The following is a 19361-nucleotide window of genomic DNA, read 5'->3' as shown; positions in this document are numbered from 1 at the left end:
TCTGCATTTAATTTCAAAAATTCTTTTCCATTTTTGTAAAGATTGAATTTTATGTTTATATAAGATTTTCCTTATTCTCATTTATCCCGCGTTTTCAGGGTTAGCAAGTGTAATTTATCTGACAACTAATTCAGGAAGTTTCAAATAACAATCGTGGTAACCTCTGACGTCATTTGCTTTTTTTGAAATGCTTAGTCACCGGGCTTGTCAAAAAAGTAATCTTGGAACAGCCAAGCGCACTATTATTCTCATCCCTGTGGTATTGAGGAATGAGGAGATTTAGAAACTTCCAAAAGTCATTCCCAAAAAAATATCCTCTGAATTTCCTTTAAAAACGCTAGATATATTCTATTTTTCTAAGATTCATATTAAAAAGCATAGAGATTATCATTCAAACTCCCAAAGCAAACAATATTTTAATTGCGTATTTTCTGTTTGGGATACCTTTTCTAAGTGACCATATATTTTAGAATATCTTTGGCAATTAATGGCATCATTCAGATGGCTACATTTGGTTATAAGATACAGTCCAATCACTGTTCCTCTAATCAAAAACTGATCTCATACCTCTGAAGTCGAAGGATGAGAAAACTTTCAAGCTGACTAAGCCCATCATTAAAAACCCCCTCTAAATTAAAAAATTAACTAAAAAAACAAGTTTTTTTAACTGAAAGTATGGAGCGACATTGAAACTTAAAACGAACAGAAATTATTCCGTATATGAAAGGGGCTGTCCCCTCCTCAACGCCTCGCTCTTTACGCTAAAGTTTGACTCTGTCTCACAACTTTATTTTTTAAAACAATAAAAAAATTAGCGTAAAGAGCGAGACGTTGAGGAGGGGACAGCCCCTTTCATATACGGAATAATTTCTGTTCGTTTTAAGTTTTAATGTCGCTCCTTACTTTCAGTTTAAAAAACTTGTTTTTTTTAGTTAATTTCTGAACGTTGTTGAATTAATACAGCTTTGATTTTGGCTCACCGTACATGAATAATTAAAACGAAATTCACATATTAATTTTCCTTTTTTTGGCTGATTGGCTCTCTCAAAATTTTGTTCAGACGTAACTTAAGAATTAGATTACGTAAGGAATTTCCATGTTCGTTTGTAATTATAACGTATATGAGAAAGTTTGCCTCTTCGTCATGACCTCGCTCTTTATGTTAAAGCTTGAATTTTGCAGGAATCCTTAACCTCCAACCCACTGATGCCGGTCAATTAGAATAGATATTTCTTTTGAAATTACTAAAAAAACTTTAGCGGAAAGGGTGAGGTATTGACTAGGGGGCGAACCGCCTCATATACGTAATAATTTCTGTTTGTTTTAAAGCATTAATGTTGCTCTTTACTTTGAGTTGAAAAAACTAGTTTATTTTATTTAATTTCTGATCGTTTTTCAAATAATGCTTTGTTTCAGTATCGTACTTTAAAATGGACGGCTAGATTTAGAAATGGCGAGTCTGGTATATCTTGAGGATCAGCAGGTGGTTGTCTATTTAAAAATTTTTCGAAGTGCATCGCTCAGGCTTCGTTCACTTTGTCATGGTCAGTAAGAAGTCGTCCAAACTCATTTTTGACGGGTCGATCTGCCTTAGGACGTTTTCCAGCTATCTCATTGGTGATGCAGTACACTGACCAAGAATCTCCCCGTCTAGCAGCTTCTTCAGCCTTCTGAGCTTTCTGTTCGAGGCTACGACGTTTATCAGCACGGACGCTCTTATTTATAGCCTTTTCAAGCATAGCATACTTTAGTTAAAGAGGGGGTCTCACAACAGAAAAGAGTGTTGAGAAGAGATTTCTTCTTGTCAGCCCTCTTCTAAATCAGATCTCGCTATTTGACGGAGATCCATTCATCCTTGGCGACTTTTTCATTCCAAGCGTCTCGTAGGCAGTATCATTGTAAGTTTTCTGATAGCAGTCCAAGCTGTCTCTGGACTTTCATCTCCTAGCAAATCCAGGGTTTCAAATCTGTTGGTCAGTTTTAACTACCAACTCCAGAAATTTACATAGATTTCTAACTTGGTCTTATTATTCCGCTTTATAATTTAAAACTTTTATAATTTATAACTTTGGCGCCCTCTGAGCTCATTGTTACAATGACACTATGTTCCTATTAGCCTACCTTGCAGGCTAAGACGCATGTCTTCATTTAAATTTTACGTTTGCCTTGCAAGATTTGGTATATTATCTTTGGTATATTATCTTTGTTTATTTATATATATTACGTATTTTTATTATCTTATTATATATATTATATTATTTATATATATATATGATCTTATTTATATATTATGTTTAAGAGGCAATTACTTGGCAAAAAAAAAAAAAAAAAAACTGTCGTCCTAATCCCGCAATTGAGACAAATGTGCACTTGAACGAGGCTTTTACCTTACCCATCTATCCAACTACCTAGGAACAAACAGTATACCCGAACCGTCAACCACATAGAAATGTCCAAGTCCATGCAAAGTCGTCATCAATAAATGTAAGTCGTTGTAAATTTACAAGCAAAAGCACCTTAAATCTAGCAAAATAATTCCAAGTAGAACCTTCCATTTAGGGCTCATCAGAAGAAATACCACCTGCCTTAACGGGTTTCGAGGCTTTAATTTCTTTACCCGGCACAGTGGAGCCTCTACCATAAGATCTATATGGTATCCCTATGTCAGGTAAAACTTGTGAAATACATGCATACTAGTCAAGCTATTAAAAATTACATACAAAAAGTGTTTCAATGTTTCCTTAATAAAATCCCAGAGGTCACTGACAGAGACCATTCTGGAACAAATGAAGACATGTCCAGATGTATCTTTTATTGGTATCTGGAACCAATTACCAATTTAAAAATATTGAATTTTAAAAATTTAAAATATTGAACTTTAAAAAGTATAAAATATTGAATTTTTCACAGAATTTGTTGGATTAATTCTATAAATGCTATTTCTTACACTAGTCAAAATCAAATTTATCCAATTCTGAAATCTGTCTTTAGTAATTTTCTCCTTCTTGCACCATTTATCAATAAATAAGTTTAAATCATTCTTTAATCTCCTAAGAATATCTGCTGGCCTTATGCGGTAAGAAAGACGGAAATTAGCACCCATTTTCATTATATTTTGAAGATCACGATGCTTTATAATGGACAAATCCCCCGTTACAATATGCTTATAAGTTTGATCCACATACGGTAAAAACTGCTCACAATTACAAACCGGTTTCCAATTACTCTCCCTGTCCAGTTTTTTAAGTATTGAATTATAATTAAAAATCATTTGTCCAATTGTTTTTGAAAATTTATATGTTAAAAGTGGACTACCATTATACACAAAATTGCCTGAGAGGTCATTTCTTATTCTCTGCTGGTTTGAGATTCTTGGAAAATTAATATATTCTGTTTGTTTAGAACAAAAATTAATAGATAAATATAATATATTATCATTATTTACAATTTTATAAGATTTATTATATTTTGAAATAAATTTTGATTTAGCTAAAATGCAAACTGCATCATAAATTAATTTAGTTTTTGAGTTGCCTGTTGTACTATTTTTTGCAATCTAGAATACTTTTATTAAATTATTCCTTGATAACTCATTTAAAGATTTTATTACACTAGTCATTCCATTAATCTCAAATATGTGACCTAAATCGATTAAAAATGCATTTAAATCTAAATAATTCTTTTTAATATTTTTCCTATGTCATCTTGATCGGTCTTTACGTTTTGTGGGGCAATTAAAACAAGGGTGCTCAGTTAACCCATTGATACAATTAGCAACTACATTCGACATGTCTCCGTATTTCGCAACTCGATCATTTAGCCCAAAAGGATACGCGGTACCCAGGGCAAGGATCCAATAGTCTTCTTGTCTGCGTAATATATTTTTTTTTCCTCTTTAGTACAGTTTTTTAGGTCCAGATTCTAGAAAATTGTAATTGTTAGATTATATAATGAGCATGTTACATTACTGAGCTGCTTAACAAGATAATTGTTAGTTTTTTCTCTTGTAATTATAGTTTTTTATCTCAAAAGTCTCTTATATATGTTGCTAATTGTTTCCCCCACCTATTGTATTAGAAAATTTTTGCATTCTAGTAAATCCATAATATTTTTTGTTTTACAATTTTCATATCCATTTCATAAAAATTTAAATTTTTTATTATATAATGTGCTTTTAACATAATTTCGAGGGATGATTTGATCTTTAAAAAGAAAACATCGACCATTACACTTACTAATATTCGGCAGACCCCTTTGGATATTATCCTTACCAATATTATTCAATATAAAATCAGAAACCAAATAAAGCCAAAACGACAAACAATATAAAAATCCAAAACATCTCCAAAAGCCAAGCCAAAAGTCCACAAGTAATAAGGTTACTATAAATAATCATAAAAAAAAAAAAAAAAAAAAAAAAAACCCTACCCTAAATAGAACATTTTCTTATGCTACCCTTTTAAAATAAGTGATAAATTCGCCAAATAATCATCAATTTCAGGTAAAACCTGGACCAAGGTTAAGGTCTGTCGGGGAGGAATTTTTGATGATTCCTCCACCAGCACTAGATCCAACCTGGATTCATTTTATGTTTAAGAGGTAATTACTTGGCAAAAAAAAAAAAAAAAAAAAAAAAAAAAAAAAAAAAAACTGTCGTCCTAATCCAGCAATTGAGACAAATGTGCACTTAAACGAGGCTTTTACCTTACCCATCTATCCAACTACCTAGGACCAAACAGTATACCCGAACCGTCAACCAAATAGAAATGTTAAATATTATCTTTGTATATTTATATTTATTTATATATATTTGGTATCTTTGGTATATTATCGTTTTGATGTAATACGCAACATTACAATCATTTGTTGGCTGAAATTCATCTTTACATATGCTCCAAAGTACATTTTTGAATTTGGATTCAGTTTTTTCTTCCTTTTTGGTTAAGAATTATATTGCAAAAGTATGAAAATATTGCAAAAATAGAAAAATTTTCGTATTCTTAAATGTTTTAGATCATTTTTTAAGTCCAGTGACTTAAAGACTTTTCTCAGAACTCCAATGACACAAGAATTTTGGCCTTTCATCAAAAAATATAATTGTAAAAATTGAATTGAAAATCAAGTGTTTTGCAGTAGGCATCAAGACATGGTAATTGTAGAAAGAAAAAGCCAAGACAGATAGTCCAAGTAATTGAGAGGCAGATGTTTAAATGGCTGCACGGGTAAGTGGCGGGAGTCAGTATGACTCTCTTATTGGACAAACACTTGTTTGTTAGGTTTTGGAAAGGCACGCCTGCCTAGAGTCTCAGGGAGGATGACCAAGAATTTAAAATTGATATAGGACTGTTAGATTGCCTGGAGTGAGAGGCAAACAAGGCACGCCCGCCTATGGTCTTAAGAAGGTTGACTAAGAATTTAGATTTGACACAGGACCACTTAATTGCTTGCAATAACAGGCAAACAATCGCTTAAAGCCATCTTATTCTTCTAAATAGAACCTGTTCATTGCCTAAGCTCATCCCCACATTCTGAAAAAATTTAAATTTTTTACAATTTTTTCAAATTTTTGGGTCACTTGCCTGAGACTCTGGGTGGGTCACAAAATCCAATTTCTCAGAGGAAACATAAATCTGAAGTGGTAAATCTTGAAGAATTGAAAATAAAATCAATAAAACAAAAAAAACCTCTTAAATGAGGTAAATTCTTGTAATTACAAGAATTAGTCTAAAAATAAACCAAGTTCTTTTGAGAAGATTCATAGAATTTTGTATAAATTAAATTGTCTAATCTAAATATTCCTTTTGCTTTAAAGGATCTTTACCTAATTTAGGTAAATCAAATGATAAAAATAAAATATATGATCTTTGTAGAAAAAACTGAAAGACACCACAGTTAAAGCTTCGGATTTAGAGTAATTTTATTTTGAGTCAGTTACTATTGGTTCATCTTGTATTATACACTTTTTGAGATTTCCTTCGCAAATTTTAATTTTTTATTTTTCAAAGTCAGAAACCTTTCAATTGGTATAACTCTGAACATAAAAAAAAAATTTTGTCATTGATAACCTATCAAAAAAGTGAGAATAGGTTAAATATATAAGATACAAATATATACTGATAATAATTCCTGGAATTTTCAGTAGATTTTGGTTATTTAAGGTAATGATAACAGAAACATCTCTTAAAGTATCTTTTGACAAACTTAACGAAACCGAAGAAAGGCTTCTTTGACAGTGTCTGATAACTACAAGAAAATAGGACACCCAATTTAACAACTAAATGTTACATCCGAGGTAAAAGAGCAGTCGCCGAGGAATATTAAGATGAACGGACTTGTTAATGTTAATGTTAAGAGATAATTTTTTTCTTTTTGTCTGAATTAGTCTTTCGTGAAATACATTTTTCTAATATGAAAGGATCTCGTTGTGTTGAGACTTAAAAACCTGGGAATAACTTTTTGCTTCAGGGGGTATATCATTTCCAGAGCCAAATGCATTAGATATTATGAGGAGTTTTAACAGAATTGGTATACTAATATTTTGATCCCATATGAAGGTGGACAACTGGAGGGAGGGAGGCCAGAAGAGTTAAAAAAAGTTTTAAATGGGGACAATACCTTCGTAAATCAACAAGAGCACTAAAACTTTTAATTTTGTACTGAATGAGATCCTTTTTAAGTTCCTACGATCAATCTTCTCTTAAAAACTAATATATAGCAAGAAAACCTTTCAATTAAGAAAAAAGTCAAAATATTTCAACTCATTGATGAAATCAATTCCAACTAGACCCTAAATGGCATGAATCTTGTCCAGCATGAATTGTCTAAAAATATATTTTACACCATCTAAAAAATTATTTTATTGCAGGAAAATAAATATTAGAGGCCACTTACCTTAAAAGATTGTACAAAAGTCCAAAGAAGAATTCGAATAGTGTATCCTTGACGAAGAAGCTTTATCAAACGTGCAGCCCGAAAAAGCCGTAAGAACCCAACGCTCAAGAAATTTTGCTATTAAATAAAATAATTATTAAATATATAAATCAACATTAAAATGGGATTAGCTAATTTAAATATATAAACTAACAACATGCTCCAATATCAGGTAAGCGTCTTTGTTTCGCAAGAATCTCCTAAAAACTTTTAAAGCAAAAAGATTTTTGGAAGTTCAGCATCGATCTTAAGCCTAAGAATAAAAGGTTGGAATAGGATATCAAATTTCGGATGAATATACTTAATATAGCAAAATAAACGTTAGAATACTTAACCCAACTAAACACTTGTACAAATTTAGCACTTGTTTTCTTATTGCTACTGTTCAAATATTTTCTTAAGAGTTCATAAATATAAAGCTTTTCCATTTTTTTTTATTTTAAGACAAGAACTTATTTTCTTTGAACTTCAGAAAATTTTCCTGAACAACTTGTCAAGAAAAGTCAAATGAAAGAAATTTTTATCAGCAAAAACTTCCCACATGCGATAATGGAAGGTGTTTTGTTTTTACTCATAAAATTTTCTCAGCAAAAGTGTAAATAAATAACTTGTAATACATCTTTACAAAGATAATAAAATTTAATTTTCAAATTTCCACACAGCCGCCACACAACCTCACACACCTGCCAATGTTCATATAACACACGCAGTTCTGAGTAGAGTTTATTGAAATGGTTTATTTTGTATATTTTGAGTTTATTAACATTATTTATTAAGACAAGTTTGTTTTGTCTTAGCTTTCGGCAAATATTTTTGAAAAATTTGCTAAGAGCAGCTTTCTCAGCCAAATCCTCGCAAAATTTTTAATAGAAACCATTTCTCACTTTTACTCTGGAATGTTTCCAGAAAAATTGTAAATACAAAACTACTAATATACATCGTCAAAAATGATGAAAAAATTACATTTTACATTTTGACTATGATCACTTTTTTGCATAATTTGTTGTGACAAAAATATATACTAGAGCTCTCCCTAGTTCTTCTCTGTTCTCTCCAAGATCAAGAGATATCCCTTTGTTTGAAACGCTTTTAAGTTTGCTTCTACTTTATTTAAAAAAAATTATATTCCCTGCAAAACATGCAATTCGCTCAGCAACCGTGTAAAGGGAAAACGGTTAAAATAAATTGATAGTATCAATGAAAATGTTAATTTTAAATTAAAAAATTAGGATTTTAGCAATGAAATATACCACTCTGCCATACGCATCTATCATTATTAATATACAGCACGCACTTTTGTTTAAAAGTAATATCCAGTCAGTCTTATCCAGGGGCAGGTCCTCATAATTCTTTTCCGGTTAGTTTTCCGGCTGCAAAACACACAATTTTCGGAGTAAGCGTGTAAAGGGAAAACCATTAATTTAAATTGATGACATCAACGAAAATATTAAATTTATATTTAAAGATTTTAGCAAAGAAATATACCACTATGCCGTACGCATTTATCAGTATTAATATACAACCCGCACTTTTATGTAAAAGCATTATCCAGTCAGTCCTTTCCAGTCCAGGTTCTCATAATTCTTTTCCAGTTAGCTTTCCAACCAGCTCCAAATACTGAATGTCTCGAAAATCCAGCTCGTAAGTGAGAAATGCATAAAATTATGGAAGTTCGGATTTTCGTCATTCCCTTTTTCCATGTTTGGCTCCTGTAATCCATAATTCTACCGGAAAAATTTCTAGGGTGGATTTGTCATAGGGTAAAATATTCCACAGGCAGAATTCTCAAAGCGTGGGATTTTCCAATAGGAATCTCCAACAGGGGGGGGGACACCGGTTTCGGATAATTTAGTTTTGCTAAATTTACAACTAATAATATAGTTAATTTATAGACTGAAATAACCGCATGATTTTTAAAACCAACTAAAATCTATAAGTATTGATTATTTCCAGTTATGGGGGCTGTTACGGCTGTATTTTCTGTTGGAAAAAAATGATATTTATGAATTTTACATATTTATAATATATTTTAATTAAAATGCTGAATTCGAACAATACATATGATAATTTTTATGGAATATTAAAAAAAAAACAGAAATATCCCCAATAGAGACTAAGCATCCGATAAAATAATGATACAAAAAGAGCTTACAAGAACCAAAAAAGAAATCCATTCAAATGTTATTGAAGTATCAATATACAGTTTAGATTGATATATGTATATACATATATGTACTACATATGTATATACATATGTATACTACATATATATATATATATATATATATATATATATATATATATATATATATATATATATATATATATATATATATATATATATATATATATATATATATATATATATATATATATATATATATATATATATATATATATATATATATATATATATATATATATATATATATATATATATATATATATATATATATATATATATATATATATATATATATATATATATATATATATATATATATATATATATATATATATATATATATATATATATATATATATATATATATATATATATATATATATATATATATATATATATATATATATATATATATATATATATATATATATATATATATATATATATATATATATATATATATATATATATATATATATATATATATACACACACAACACACACACACACACACACACACACACACACACACACACACACACACACACACACACACACACACACACACACACACACATATATATATACATATATATATACATATGTAGTATATATATATGTATATAAATATATCAATCTAAACTGTATATTGGTACTTCAATAACTTTTTTTTGGGGGGGGGGGATAGTTCCCCCTAGGGCTACGATTTAAATTGGGTTTAGAACCTTGAATAAAAAAAGGTAAAAGCCAACAAAGAGCCATAGTTGAAATCAGTTCCATATTTTCATCGAGGGATATCTGAAAATTAAATATAAAGGATGGTGAGTTTATAACATAAAAATATTTCTTTTAGTTTATTTTACTAGTTTTACGGGTATCTTTCAAGTAAAATACCAGCGACAGAAGTCGCTGGTATTTTACTTGCGGAGCCCCTCCCTGTGTGCAGTATGAGTCTAGTCTTCGATAAAAGATATTTAATGAAAAATATGTTTTTTTGATAAGGCCGTTAACTAATCTACTATTATTTTAAGAATTCCTACTGAGTTTTTTTGCCGATATTTGTTAGTTTGCACCAACCTTCCCACCTTATACTAGATGCATTAAAAATTTGCCACAAAATTCATGATAAATTATCTCAATCCATCCAGTACCCAAAACACTTGATCAAGTCAACTACTTACTCCTGGACCTATCCCAGATTCAGTAACTACAGCATCAATTACACTTCCAACAACCGTGACAAAATCGAAAGTATTCCACGAGTCTTTGAAAAAATTCTGCAATATAAAAATAAAATTTAAGCATAAGAGGATTAGCATTATTTCGTATAGACACTCAAGCAGGCTTAGAGAAACCAAACTTTATAGGAAGTACCTAGAAAAAATAGTACACCAAACAATAAAAAACAAAATAAAAATATTGTTTGCATTTTTTTCTCTTTTGTGCCATAGACCGAAATAAGAGCCCAAAAGGGCACACTTTGAAATAAATATAGGTGAATATTTTTAAAATAAAGTATATTTCGCACAGTTGCTTAACTGTTTGTTTTACTTTGAACTCAACAGGACTAGTTTAGAAATAAAAGAATACACCTCCGTTGTGTAACAGATCAGGTCAGATCCTAGTAAATTTACATCTTGAATATAAGTCTAGACATTAAAACTAATGTCTTAACTTCTTTGAGTTCTGATAGGTAGCACTACGCTCTCATTGGCATATTAGTTTTCAGAGTGATGCAGGACTCCCGCCGCGTCATCAAAGTTAATAAAGTTTTTCATGATAATGCGTACCATAAAGTTTGCCCCCCTGACGTAAAGTGCCATAGTTGTCCCCTTTATAACTTTCGGCTGAACTTTGGTTATGTTAAGGACTTAAAATACTAAATAATGTAAGTTCCCCATCGGCATATGTTATTAAATAAAAAATAGTAGTTCCCAATATGTATATATTACTTATTTTTAGCCAACGAAAGGAATTACTATTATTATTAATGCTACCAGTAAATTTACTGCAGCACCAAATTTACCGACAAAGCTGTGAACAATCCTCTTCCCCTCTGTACATTCAAAGCTACACACTTCCCCCATTGAGATCCAATTTCTTTCAAATTCTTCCTCGTGACCTCTTCGCTCCTTTTTCGGGAATGACCTATTTTTTTGTTTGCTCTCAGATGAAGTACCAATAAGAATAATATTTGGCAATCTGCCATCCTTCATCAATAAAACGTGGCATAGACACCTTTGACTTTTTTTCCTTATTCCAATCCTTATCCTTTTTCCTTATCCTATTCCCGTCATTATTTTAACATACGTCGACATAAGAAATTGGGATAGCATTCTGGATCGAAGAAAAAGGTTCTCCACAACTCGAATAATAAATAAATGTGTACCCAAGCCACGCCACAGTCCCAACTATTGAAAAAATAGCCATGAATAGACTCTGTTTTTCTTTGGTTTCGATGACATAATAATCAAACACTGTTTTGGCAACACTGTTAATAATAAAACACTGTTAAAAAAATAATAGGGAAAATTTTGATTCACTTTGGAAGTGAAGGAAGATTTATTTTGCAAGGAAGAATTAGAGACAGTACTAAAAGGAATTAAAAGTAATAACGCTCCAAATGCATATAGTGTAGTAAATGAGTTTTGTAAATTTTTGTGGTTGTGAAGTTGCAGATAAATTACGGATGATTACGAATATGATTTTGAAAAAGAGAAGAACCTAGCGATTTTAAGAAAACTCTTGTTTAACCCATCTATAAGAAAAGGCATTAGCTTAAATTCTCTAGGAATAAAATTATTAGAATGATGAAAATTTTAAGACTTAGAGATGCTGTAGATGAAGTTTTAACAGAAGAATAATGTGATCTTAGAAAGAGGAGAGGATGTATCAACCAAATTTTCACTCTTAGATTAATAATTGAGAAGTGCTTAGAGTCATCAGACCCCTTTAGTCCTCAGCTCCATAGATTAGGAAGAAGTGTCTGGTTCAAACAATAGAAAAGCTTTATCAAAGGTTCTATTCGTGTAAGGTATACCAGATAAATGCATCAAAGTAATTTTTAGGTTATTTACGAGATTAACATTTCCGTGATTAACGTACGAAATGAGACTATTAGTTGATTTCGTATTGAATTAGGAGTTAAGTAGGGTTGCGTTCGGTCCCTATTTATATGGATCATTTCGATGGCGTAGTTGATTTCTAGATAGAAAATATGTTTTAGAGGAGGACACTCCCCCACAACCCTTAGGGGAAGGGTTTTAAGTTATGCCCTGGGGGTATATAAGAACGATGTTGGCACAATGTATTATTTATAATTTTTTTCCTTTAGACCAGGGCACTTTGTATCGAAGAAGTTGTCGTAGAAACTTAGAAAAGGGGATTATTCAATCGGAAATTGGAGTGGCTTGTGCCCTTTTTAATAATCGAAAGTTATCGGAAGGCAACTAACACCTCTTCCATACCCACCATTTCCCAAAACACATCCAATCAAAAATTTTGAGATAGCCATTTTGTTTAGTGTAGTTGATTTCCAGATAGGAATTATGTTTTTGAGGAGGACACTCCCCCACAGCCCTCAGGGCGAGGGTTGTAAGTTATGCCCTGGGGACTAATAAGGTTTTTACAGAAAGTGTTGTCGTAGAAACTTCAAAAAAGGCTCATTCGATTGGAAGTTCAAAGGGCTAGTGCCCTTTTTAATAGTCGAAAATGATTGGAGCACAACCAAGCCCCCTCTCACGCCCACCTTTTCCTCAAACACATCCAATCAAAATTTTGAGATAACCATTTTATTCAACTTAGTTTAAAAGTTCTGGGAATTAGGTCTTTCAGGATGACAACCCCCCTCAACCCTCAGGGCAAAGGTTAAAGTTTATGCCCTGGGGGCATATAAGGTTTTTATAAGTTTCTTCGTTGTCCAAGAAACTTTAAAAAGGGCTCATTTGATTGGAAATTGAAATGGCTAGTGCGCCTTTTAATAGTCGAAAGTGATTAGAAGGCAACTAACGCCTCTTCCACACTCACCAGTTCCCCAAACACATCCAATAAAAGTTTTTAGATAGTCGTTGTGTTCAGCGTAGTTGAAATCCAGATAGAAATTATGTTTTTGAGGAGGACATTGCCCCACAGCCCTCAGGGCAAGGGTTTTTAGTTATGGCCTGGGGGCATATAAAAACCATGTCGGCACAATGTGTTATTTATTATTTTTTTTTTAGATCAGGGCACTTTGCATCGAAGAAGTTGTCGTACAAACTTCAAAAGGGGCTCATTCAATTGGAAATTGGAGTGGCTTGGGCCCTTTTTAATAGTTGAAAGTAATCGGAAGGCAACTACAGCCCCTTCCACGCCCACCATTTCCCGAAACACATCCAATCAAAATTTCGAGATAGCCATTTTGTTCAGCGTAGTTGATTTCCAGATAGAGAATATGTTTTTGAGGAGGACACTTCCCCCAACCCTTAAAGGAAGGGTTTTAAGTTATGCCCTGGGGGCATATAAGAACGATGTTGGCACAATGTATGATTTATTATTTTTTTTCTTTAGACCAGGGCTTTTTGTACTGAAGAAGTTGTCGTAGAAACTTTGAAAAGGGATCATTCAATCGGAAATTAGAGTGGCTTGTGCCCTTTTTAATAGTCGAAAGTGATTGTAAGGCAACTAACACCCCTTCCACGCCCACCATTTCCCGAAACACATCCAATCAAAATTTTGCGATAGCGATTTTGTTCAACGTAGTTGATTTCCAGATAGAAATTATGTTTTTGAGGAGGACACTCCCCCACAGTCCTCAGGGCAAGGGTTGTAAGTTATGCCCTGGGGGCATATAAGGTTTTTACAAAAATCGTTGTCGTATAAACTTCAAAAAGGGCACACTCAATAGGAAATTCAAAGGGCTAGTTCTCTTTTTAATAGTAGAAAATAATTGGAGGGCAACTAACACTCCTCTTACGCTCACCTTTTCCCCACACACATCCAAACAAAATTTTGAGATAGCCATTTTGTTCAATGTAGTTTAAAGTTATTGAAACTAGGTCTTTCAGGATGACAACCCCCCCCCCACAGCCCTCAGGGCAAGGGTTAAAGGCTATGCCCTGGGGGCATATAAGGTTTTTATACAACGCGTTGTCGTAGAAACTTTAAAAAGAGCTCATTTGATTGGAAATTGAAATGGTTAGTGTGCTTTTTAATAGTCAAAAGTGATTGGAAGGCAACTACAGCCCCTTCCACGCCCACCATTTCTCGAAATACATCCAATAAAAATTTCGAGATAGCCATTTTGTTCAGCGTAGTTGATTTCTAGATAGAAAATATGTTTTGAGGAGGACACTTCCCCACAATCTTTAGGGGATGGATTCTAAGTTATGCCCTGGGGGCATATAAGAACAATTTTGGCACAATGTATTATTTATTATTTTTTTCCTTTAGACCAGGGCACTTTGTATCGAAGAATTTGTCGTAGAAACTTCAAAAAGGGCTCATTCAATTGGAAACTGGAGTGACTCATGCTCTTTTTAATAGTCAAAAGTGATTGGAAGTCAGCTAATACCCCTTCCTCCCCCACCGTTTCCCCAAACACATCAGATAAAAATTTTGAGATAGTCATTTTGTTAAGTGGAGTTGATTTTCAGATATAAATTATGTTTTTAGGAGGACACCCCCCACAGCCCTCAGGGCTAGGGTTGTAAGTTATGCCCTGGGGGCATATACGTTTTTACAGAAAGCGTTGTCGTAGAAACTTCAAAAAAGGCTCGTCCGATAAAAAGGGCTAGTGCCCTTTTTAATAGTCGAAAATGATTCGAGGGCAACTAACCCCCCTCTCACACCCACCTTTTCCCCAAACACATCCAATCAAAATTTTGAGATAACCATTTTGTTCAACGTAGTTTAAAGTTCTGGAAATACGGTCTTTCAGGATGACAACCCCCCCACAGCCCTCAGGGAAAGGGTTAAAAGTTATGCCCTGGGGCCATATTGTTTTTATATAACGCGTTGTCGTAGAAACTTTAAACTTTGTCGTAGAAACTTTTGGGTTCCAAAGACCCATAGCTTGAACGAGATTGTGATAAATGCTTAAACGGAAAGCTCGAAACCCTATCAAAAGTGCAAAATATCCTTGTGATGTTTAAATTGGCTGTAGCTAAACAATTTGTAAATTAAAACACGGAAAGGCACCGGGTCTCAATGGCATTTGTCCGGATAGCCTAAGGCATGTCACTCGCTTCTTGTTTGAGCATATCAATCTTCTGTTTCAGATGTGTGTCGATTGCTGCATGGTCCCCAGCTCATTTTGTGCTGGTGTTCTTTCAAATATCCCAAACAAGGAAAAAAAAAAAAAAAAAAATCAGTGCACAGGATATAGACCAATTACCGTTTCAAGTGTTCTTAGTAAAGTCCTCGAGCTACTTCTCCTTCAAGAAATTTCGGAGAAGTGTAGATTGGATAATCATCAGTTCGGATTCCACCCAAACCTGAGTTGCGCATTTGTACATAGGATTTTAAAGAAAACTATTGACAAAATCCACAGAATGGGATGCTCCCTCTTTATGTGTAGCGTAGAAATCTCAGCTGCATTCGATTCAGTTATGCAGTCTCAGGTGTCCCTGAAATTACTCGTGTATGGTGTGAATGCTGATGTCATGGCAGTTTTATCTTCCTGGTGCTCAGGCAGTTTTGTGAGAGTTATACTAACTGGGGATCACCTGAGCAGACCGATTAGACCGATTATCTGTTCAAGGTCTTCGAAAAGGATCTTTATTAACCCTCATCCTGGTTAACACCCTGACACCCGGGATAACAAAAAACGTTGCTGGAGAATTCAGTATCAATCTATGCGACCTCAGCCTGCTTTCGTATGCTGACGACCTGCTGATGTTAAGCTGCAACGTTACTTCTCCACAAAAAAATATTGAACGCCTGATAACTGGTTACAAAAGTATCAGTCTAAGGGTCAACGCATTAAAGACAGGGTTTGTGGAATTTTGCCCCGCGGCAAGCAAGAAGCAAATCAGTGGCCCTACATATGTGATGGTTGAAAAAACGAAAATTTTCCCTAGAAATACCATGATGTACCTGGGAATAACGTACGGTCATGATGCAGAAGTTCTCGTTTACTAACAAACCAGAAAATTACCAAAATCATTCTTTCAAGTTACAGGAAGCTTGTTTCTTTGAAATTTAGTTTAAACAGAAAGATTATTGCAAAGCTTTACGCAGCGGTTGCTCTCTTTCACCTCTGCTTTATGCATCTCCGCTATGGGACTGGTTTACGCAAACTGACAGACTAAAACTCCGGTCTATATACTGCAGATACCTCAAGTGTTTGCTTTGATACCCGCTCTACGATACAAACACATTCGTTCTAAGGTCTCAAAATATGGTACACCCAATTGTCATTGTGCCGTTTACTAGAACAAGTGCAGAAAAAATGGTTTTTGAAACATTGTTCGAGTTTTTGCCTCTACATCTGATCTACAAGTGCGAATAAGAAGTTACTACGTAATTTTGTTCTTTGATGCTGAGTGTTCTTGTTTTTCCTTTTCTTCTTTTTTATTACTCCACTTTTCTCTTTTTTTATGACCGGGTAAAAATAAAATAATAATTATTATTTTTATTGAAATACAGTTTTCTGAACTTCTTTGTTCCCATGATTTCTTAATCTTATTTCAAGCATCTACTTTCCCAGTGGATAGGCCTCTGGTTCAATAGCCGTATACTTTATTAGACAACGCTGCCTTTATAATTAAAAATAAATGTAAAAAAAAATCTAAAAAGAAGGACTAATTTTTAATAAGGAGAACGAAGAATTATATATTCTTCCTCTGGATGATTTCTGAACAATAGTCGGGAAAATTTCAAATTTACTTCTGGTAATGTATTTCAGCGAAAAAAAATAATAAACTTGAATTTTAAACAATAAAACTTAAAAAGAAAACATGGACTCATAGACTCATTTATTTTATAAACGACTATCGTAGCCGCTGTTTATACATTGCATAGAACTGGTCACTGGCGGTTTAAATAACTAACAAAAAAAGGCACGAATGAATTGCTGTGACGGGTTGTTCGACAATTTGGTGGCACTAGTTGGTTTTTATGACAGATGTTGGCGGTGATAGGCACAGGTAGGGGAAGCAGCGAACGGTGTTTCTGGGACGAAAGAAGGGACTGCCTCAAATTGCACATCAACTGCAAGCGCCTATCACGCAACTTTGGCAGTCGTAAGGTACTAAGGTCAGCCTCATAAGAGTTGTATTTTAGGCCTAGTATCACTTTCACTGCCCGTTTTTGAATGGCCTCCAGATCTTCACTTAGGTGGTCAATATTATGAGCCTGAGGGCCCCACACAGGACACGCATATTCTAGGATAAGGTGCACATATGTGATGTAAGCCGTCTTCAGCTGACTTTGTGAGAAACCCAGTCGGTGCAAGGTAATTAGCGAGCGCAGTGCGCAACTACCTTTTTCACCAGACTGGCGATGTGCAAGGTAAATGAACAGTCGACACTAAAAGTAACCCCGAGAATCACTGAGGTTAAGGCGGTAGGGTACCATAGATCCGGGCATGAGAGGTCACGCTTAAGCGGATTAAACCTCATTACTTTTGTTTTATTCACATTAAGCTGGAGGTCATTAATGCTACACTGCTCGAGAAAGGATTTACTGATCTCACTTCTGAACTGGGGAGACACGTCTGACTTTTCAGCAAGATATTTCAGAAGTAGGGAGATATCGTCCACGTATTTGAATCTGTCTTCAAACTCGAGGATAATGTAGTTAATTACCGCTAAAAACAAAAGAGCTGCCAGCTTAGTGCCTTGCGGCACGCCACACGTCACTTCAAACCACTCAGAGTTTAAGTTACTTAGGAAGAAGGCATAGGCACACTGGTAGCGGTTACGCAGAAAGTCAACAACTAAGAGCAAAATATGCTTCCTAGCGCCCATCTTTTTGAGGTTATTTGCTGCTGTATAATGGCGGATCAAGTCAAATGCCTTACGATAATCGACTAAAAGCAGGTCAACGAAGCTACTGCCTTTGTCCAACCACTTGGTGTTCAGGTGGTAGAGACCTACTAGATAATGCGTCGTACTACTCCCTTTCAAGCAGCCGTACTGAAACGGATCAAGGGCTGGCTGAACTTGGGCTAAGAGCTCTCAATAAATAAAGGGTTCGGTCACTTTAGCCATATTAGGCGTAATAGAAATTGGACGATGTTGATCACAGGATTTCAGGTCTTTGGCTTTGGGTAAGACGCGCACATAGGCTTTTTTCCAAGCACTCGAGAACCTGTGCTCCTTGAACGATTGATTGGTCACTGATGAGAGTGGTTTTGCTAAAAACATAGAATATTCTCTTAAAAGTTCAACTGGTAATTCTCCTGGATAAAAAACACAGTTGCTTTTCAACTTTTGAACTTCTTTATACACCACGAACTCGGATAACTCAACGATTGTATCTTTAGAGACGTCAGCAATGAGGGCTTCGATTTCGGCTTTGGGGAAGGACGGGTGAATAGTACAGATTGAAGTGAAAAAGGCGTTCAATTCAGCTGATTTTATCAGCATTCTGTCATCTTTCTGTATCTTAACGTCACTGGTGGTACGTTTACCGGTAAGACACTTGACTTTAGAGTGTCACTTGCGGGGCTCACCTTGAAGGAGAGGTGAGGCTTTGTCATGAACGTACCCTTTCTGCGCTGCTCGTAACAGTTTAACAATGCGGTTACGAAGTTTGTTTGCTTGAACAATATCACCACAGCGATGTAACTGGCAGAAATTTAAGATAAGCATCTTGAGATCTGGTGTTACCCAAGGTTTGTCAGTGTCACTAACAGTTAGTTTTTTCTCAGGGAAATGTCCATGGTACTTACATAACGGCAAAGAGTTGAAAGTATCAACTTTGTGGTCGATATCTGTCAAAGAACAAATCTCATCAAAGTCAAACGTCCCAATCCACTTTCCGAAGGAACAAATTGCCTCTTTAGTCATAGGTCGAGGGGCAATTTTTACTTTACGTGATGCTGGAAGGCCATGTTTGGCCTTCCAAAGAAGTGTGTTATGGTCAGAGTTATGCAATGGACCGAGAGAGCAGGGTACTTAGTAATAATTGGGAATGTTTGTGAAATAAGGTGTAATATACTACCATTGACGTGCAATGGGATTGAGACAACTTGCTGAACCAACAACAAGCATATTAACAAACTATAAAAAAAATTTGGTTTTTGGTTCAGGTTCCCTAAATGGCT

At 34.1% G+C, this 19361-nt stretch overlaps 1 protein-coding gene across 1 annotated transcript in view; it reads right to left on the bottom strand.

Annotated features, from left to right (window-relative positions):
* cac (calcium voltage-gated channel subunit cacophony) overlaps positions 1-19361 on the bottom strand; it is a 534146-nt gene that overhangs the window by 114633 nt on the left and 400152 nt on the right. Inside the window, exons 28-29 of the mRNA XM_089100885.1 lie at positions 10297-10392; positions 6892-7008 (exon numbers count right to left, since the gene is read on the bottom strand). Coding sequence (XP_088957011.1) covers positions 6892-7008; positions 10297-10392 — 213 coding nt within the window. The remainder of the gene's footprint in view (positions 1-6891; positions 7009-10296; positions 10393-19361) is intronic.

This window comes from Artemia sp. Qi Xiang Cuo, chromosome 15 (genome assembly GCF_049724085.1).
Source record: "Artemia sp. Qi Xiang Cuo chromosome 15, ASM4972408v1, whole genome shotgun sequence".
Classification (NCBI taxonomy): Eukaryota; Metazoa; Arthropoda; class Branchiopoda; order Anostraca; family Artemiidae; genus Artemia; species Artemia sp. Qi Xiang Cuo.
Note: the sequence above shows the minus strand (reverse complement) of the source record. Positions and strands in the feature narration are given on the sequence as shown.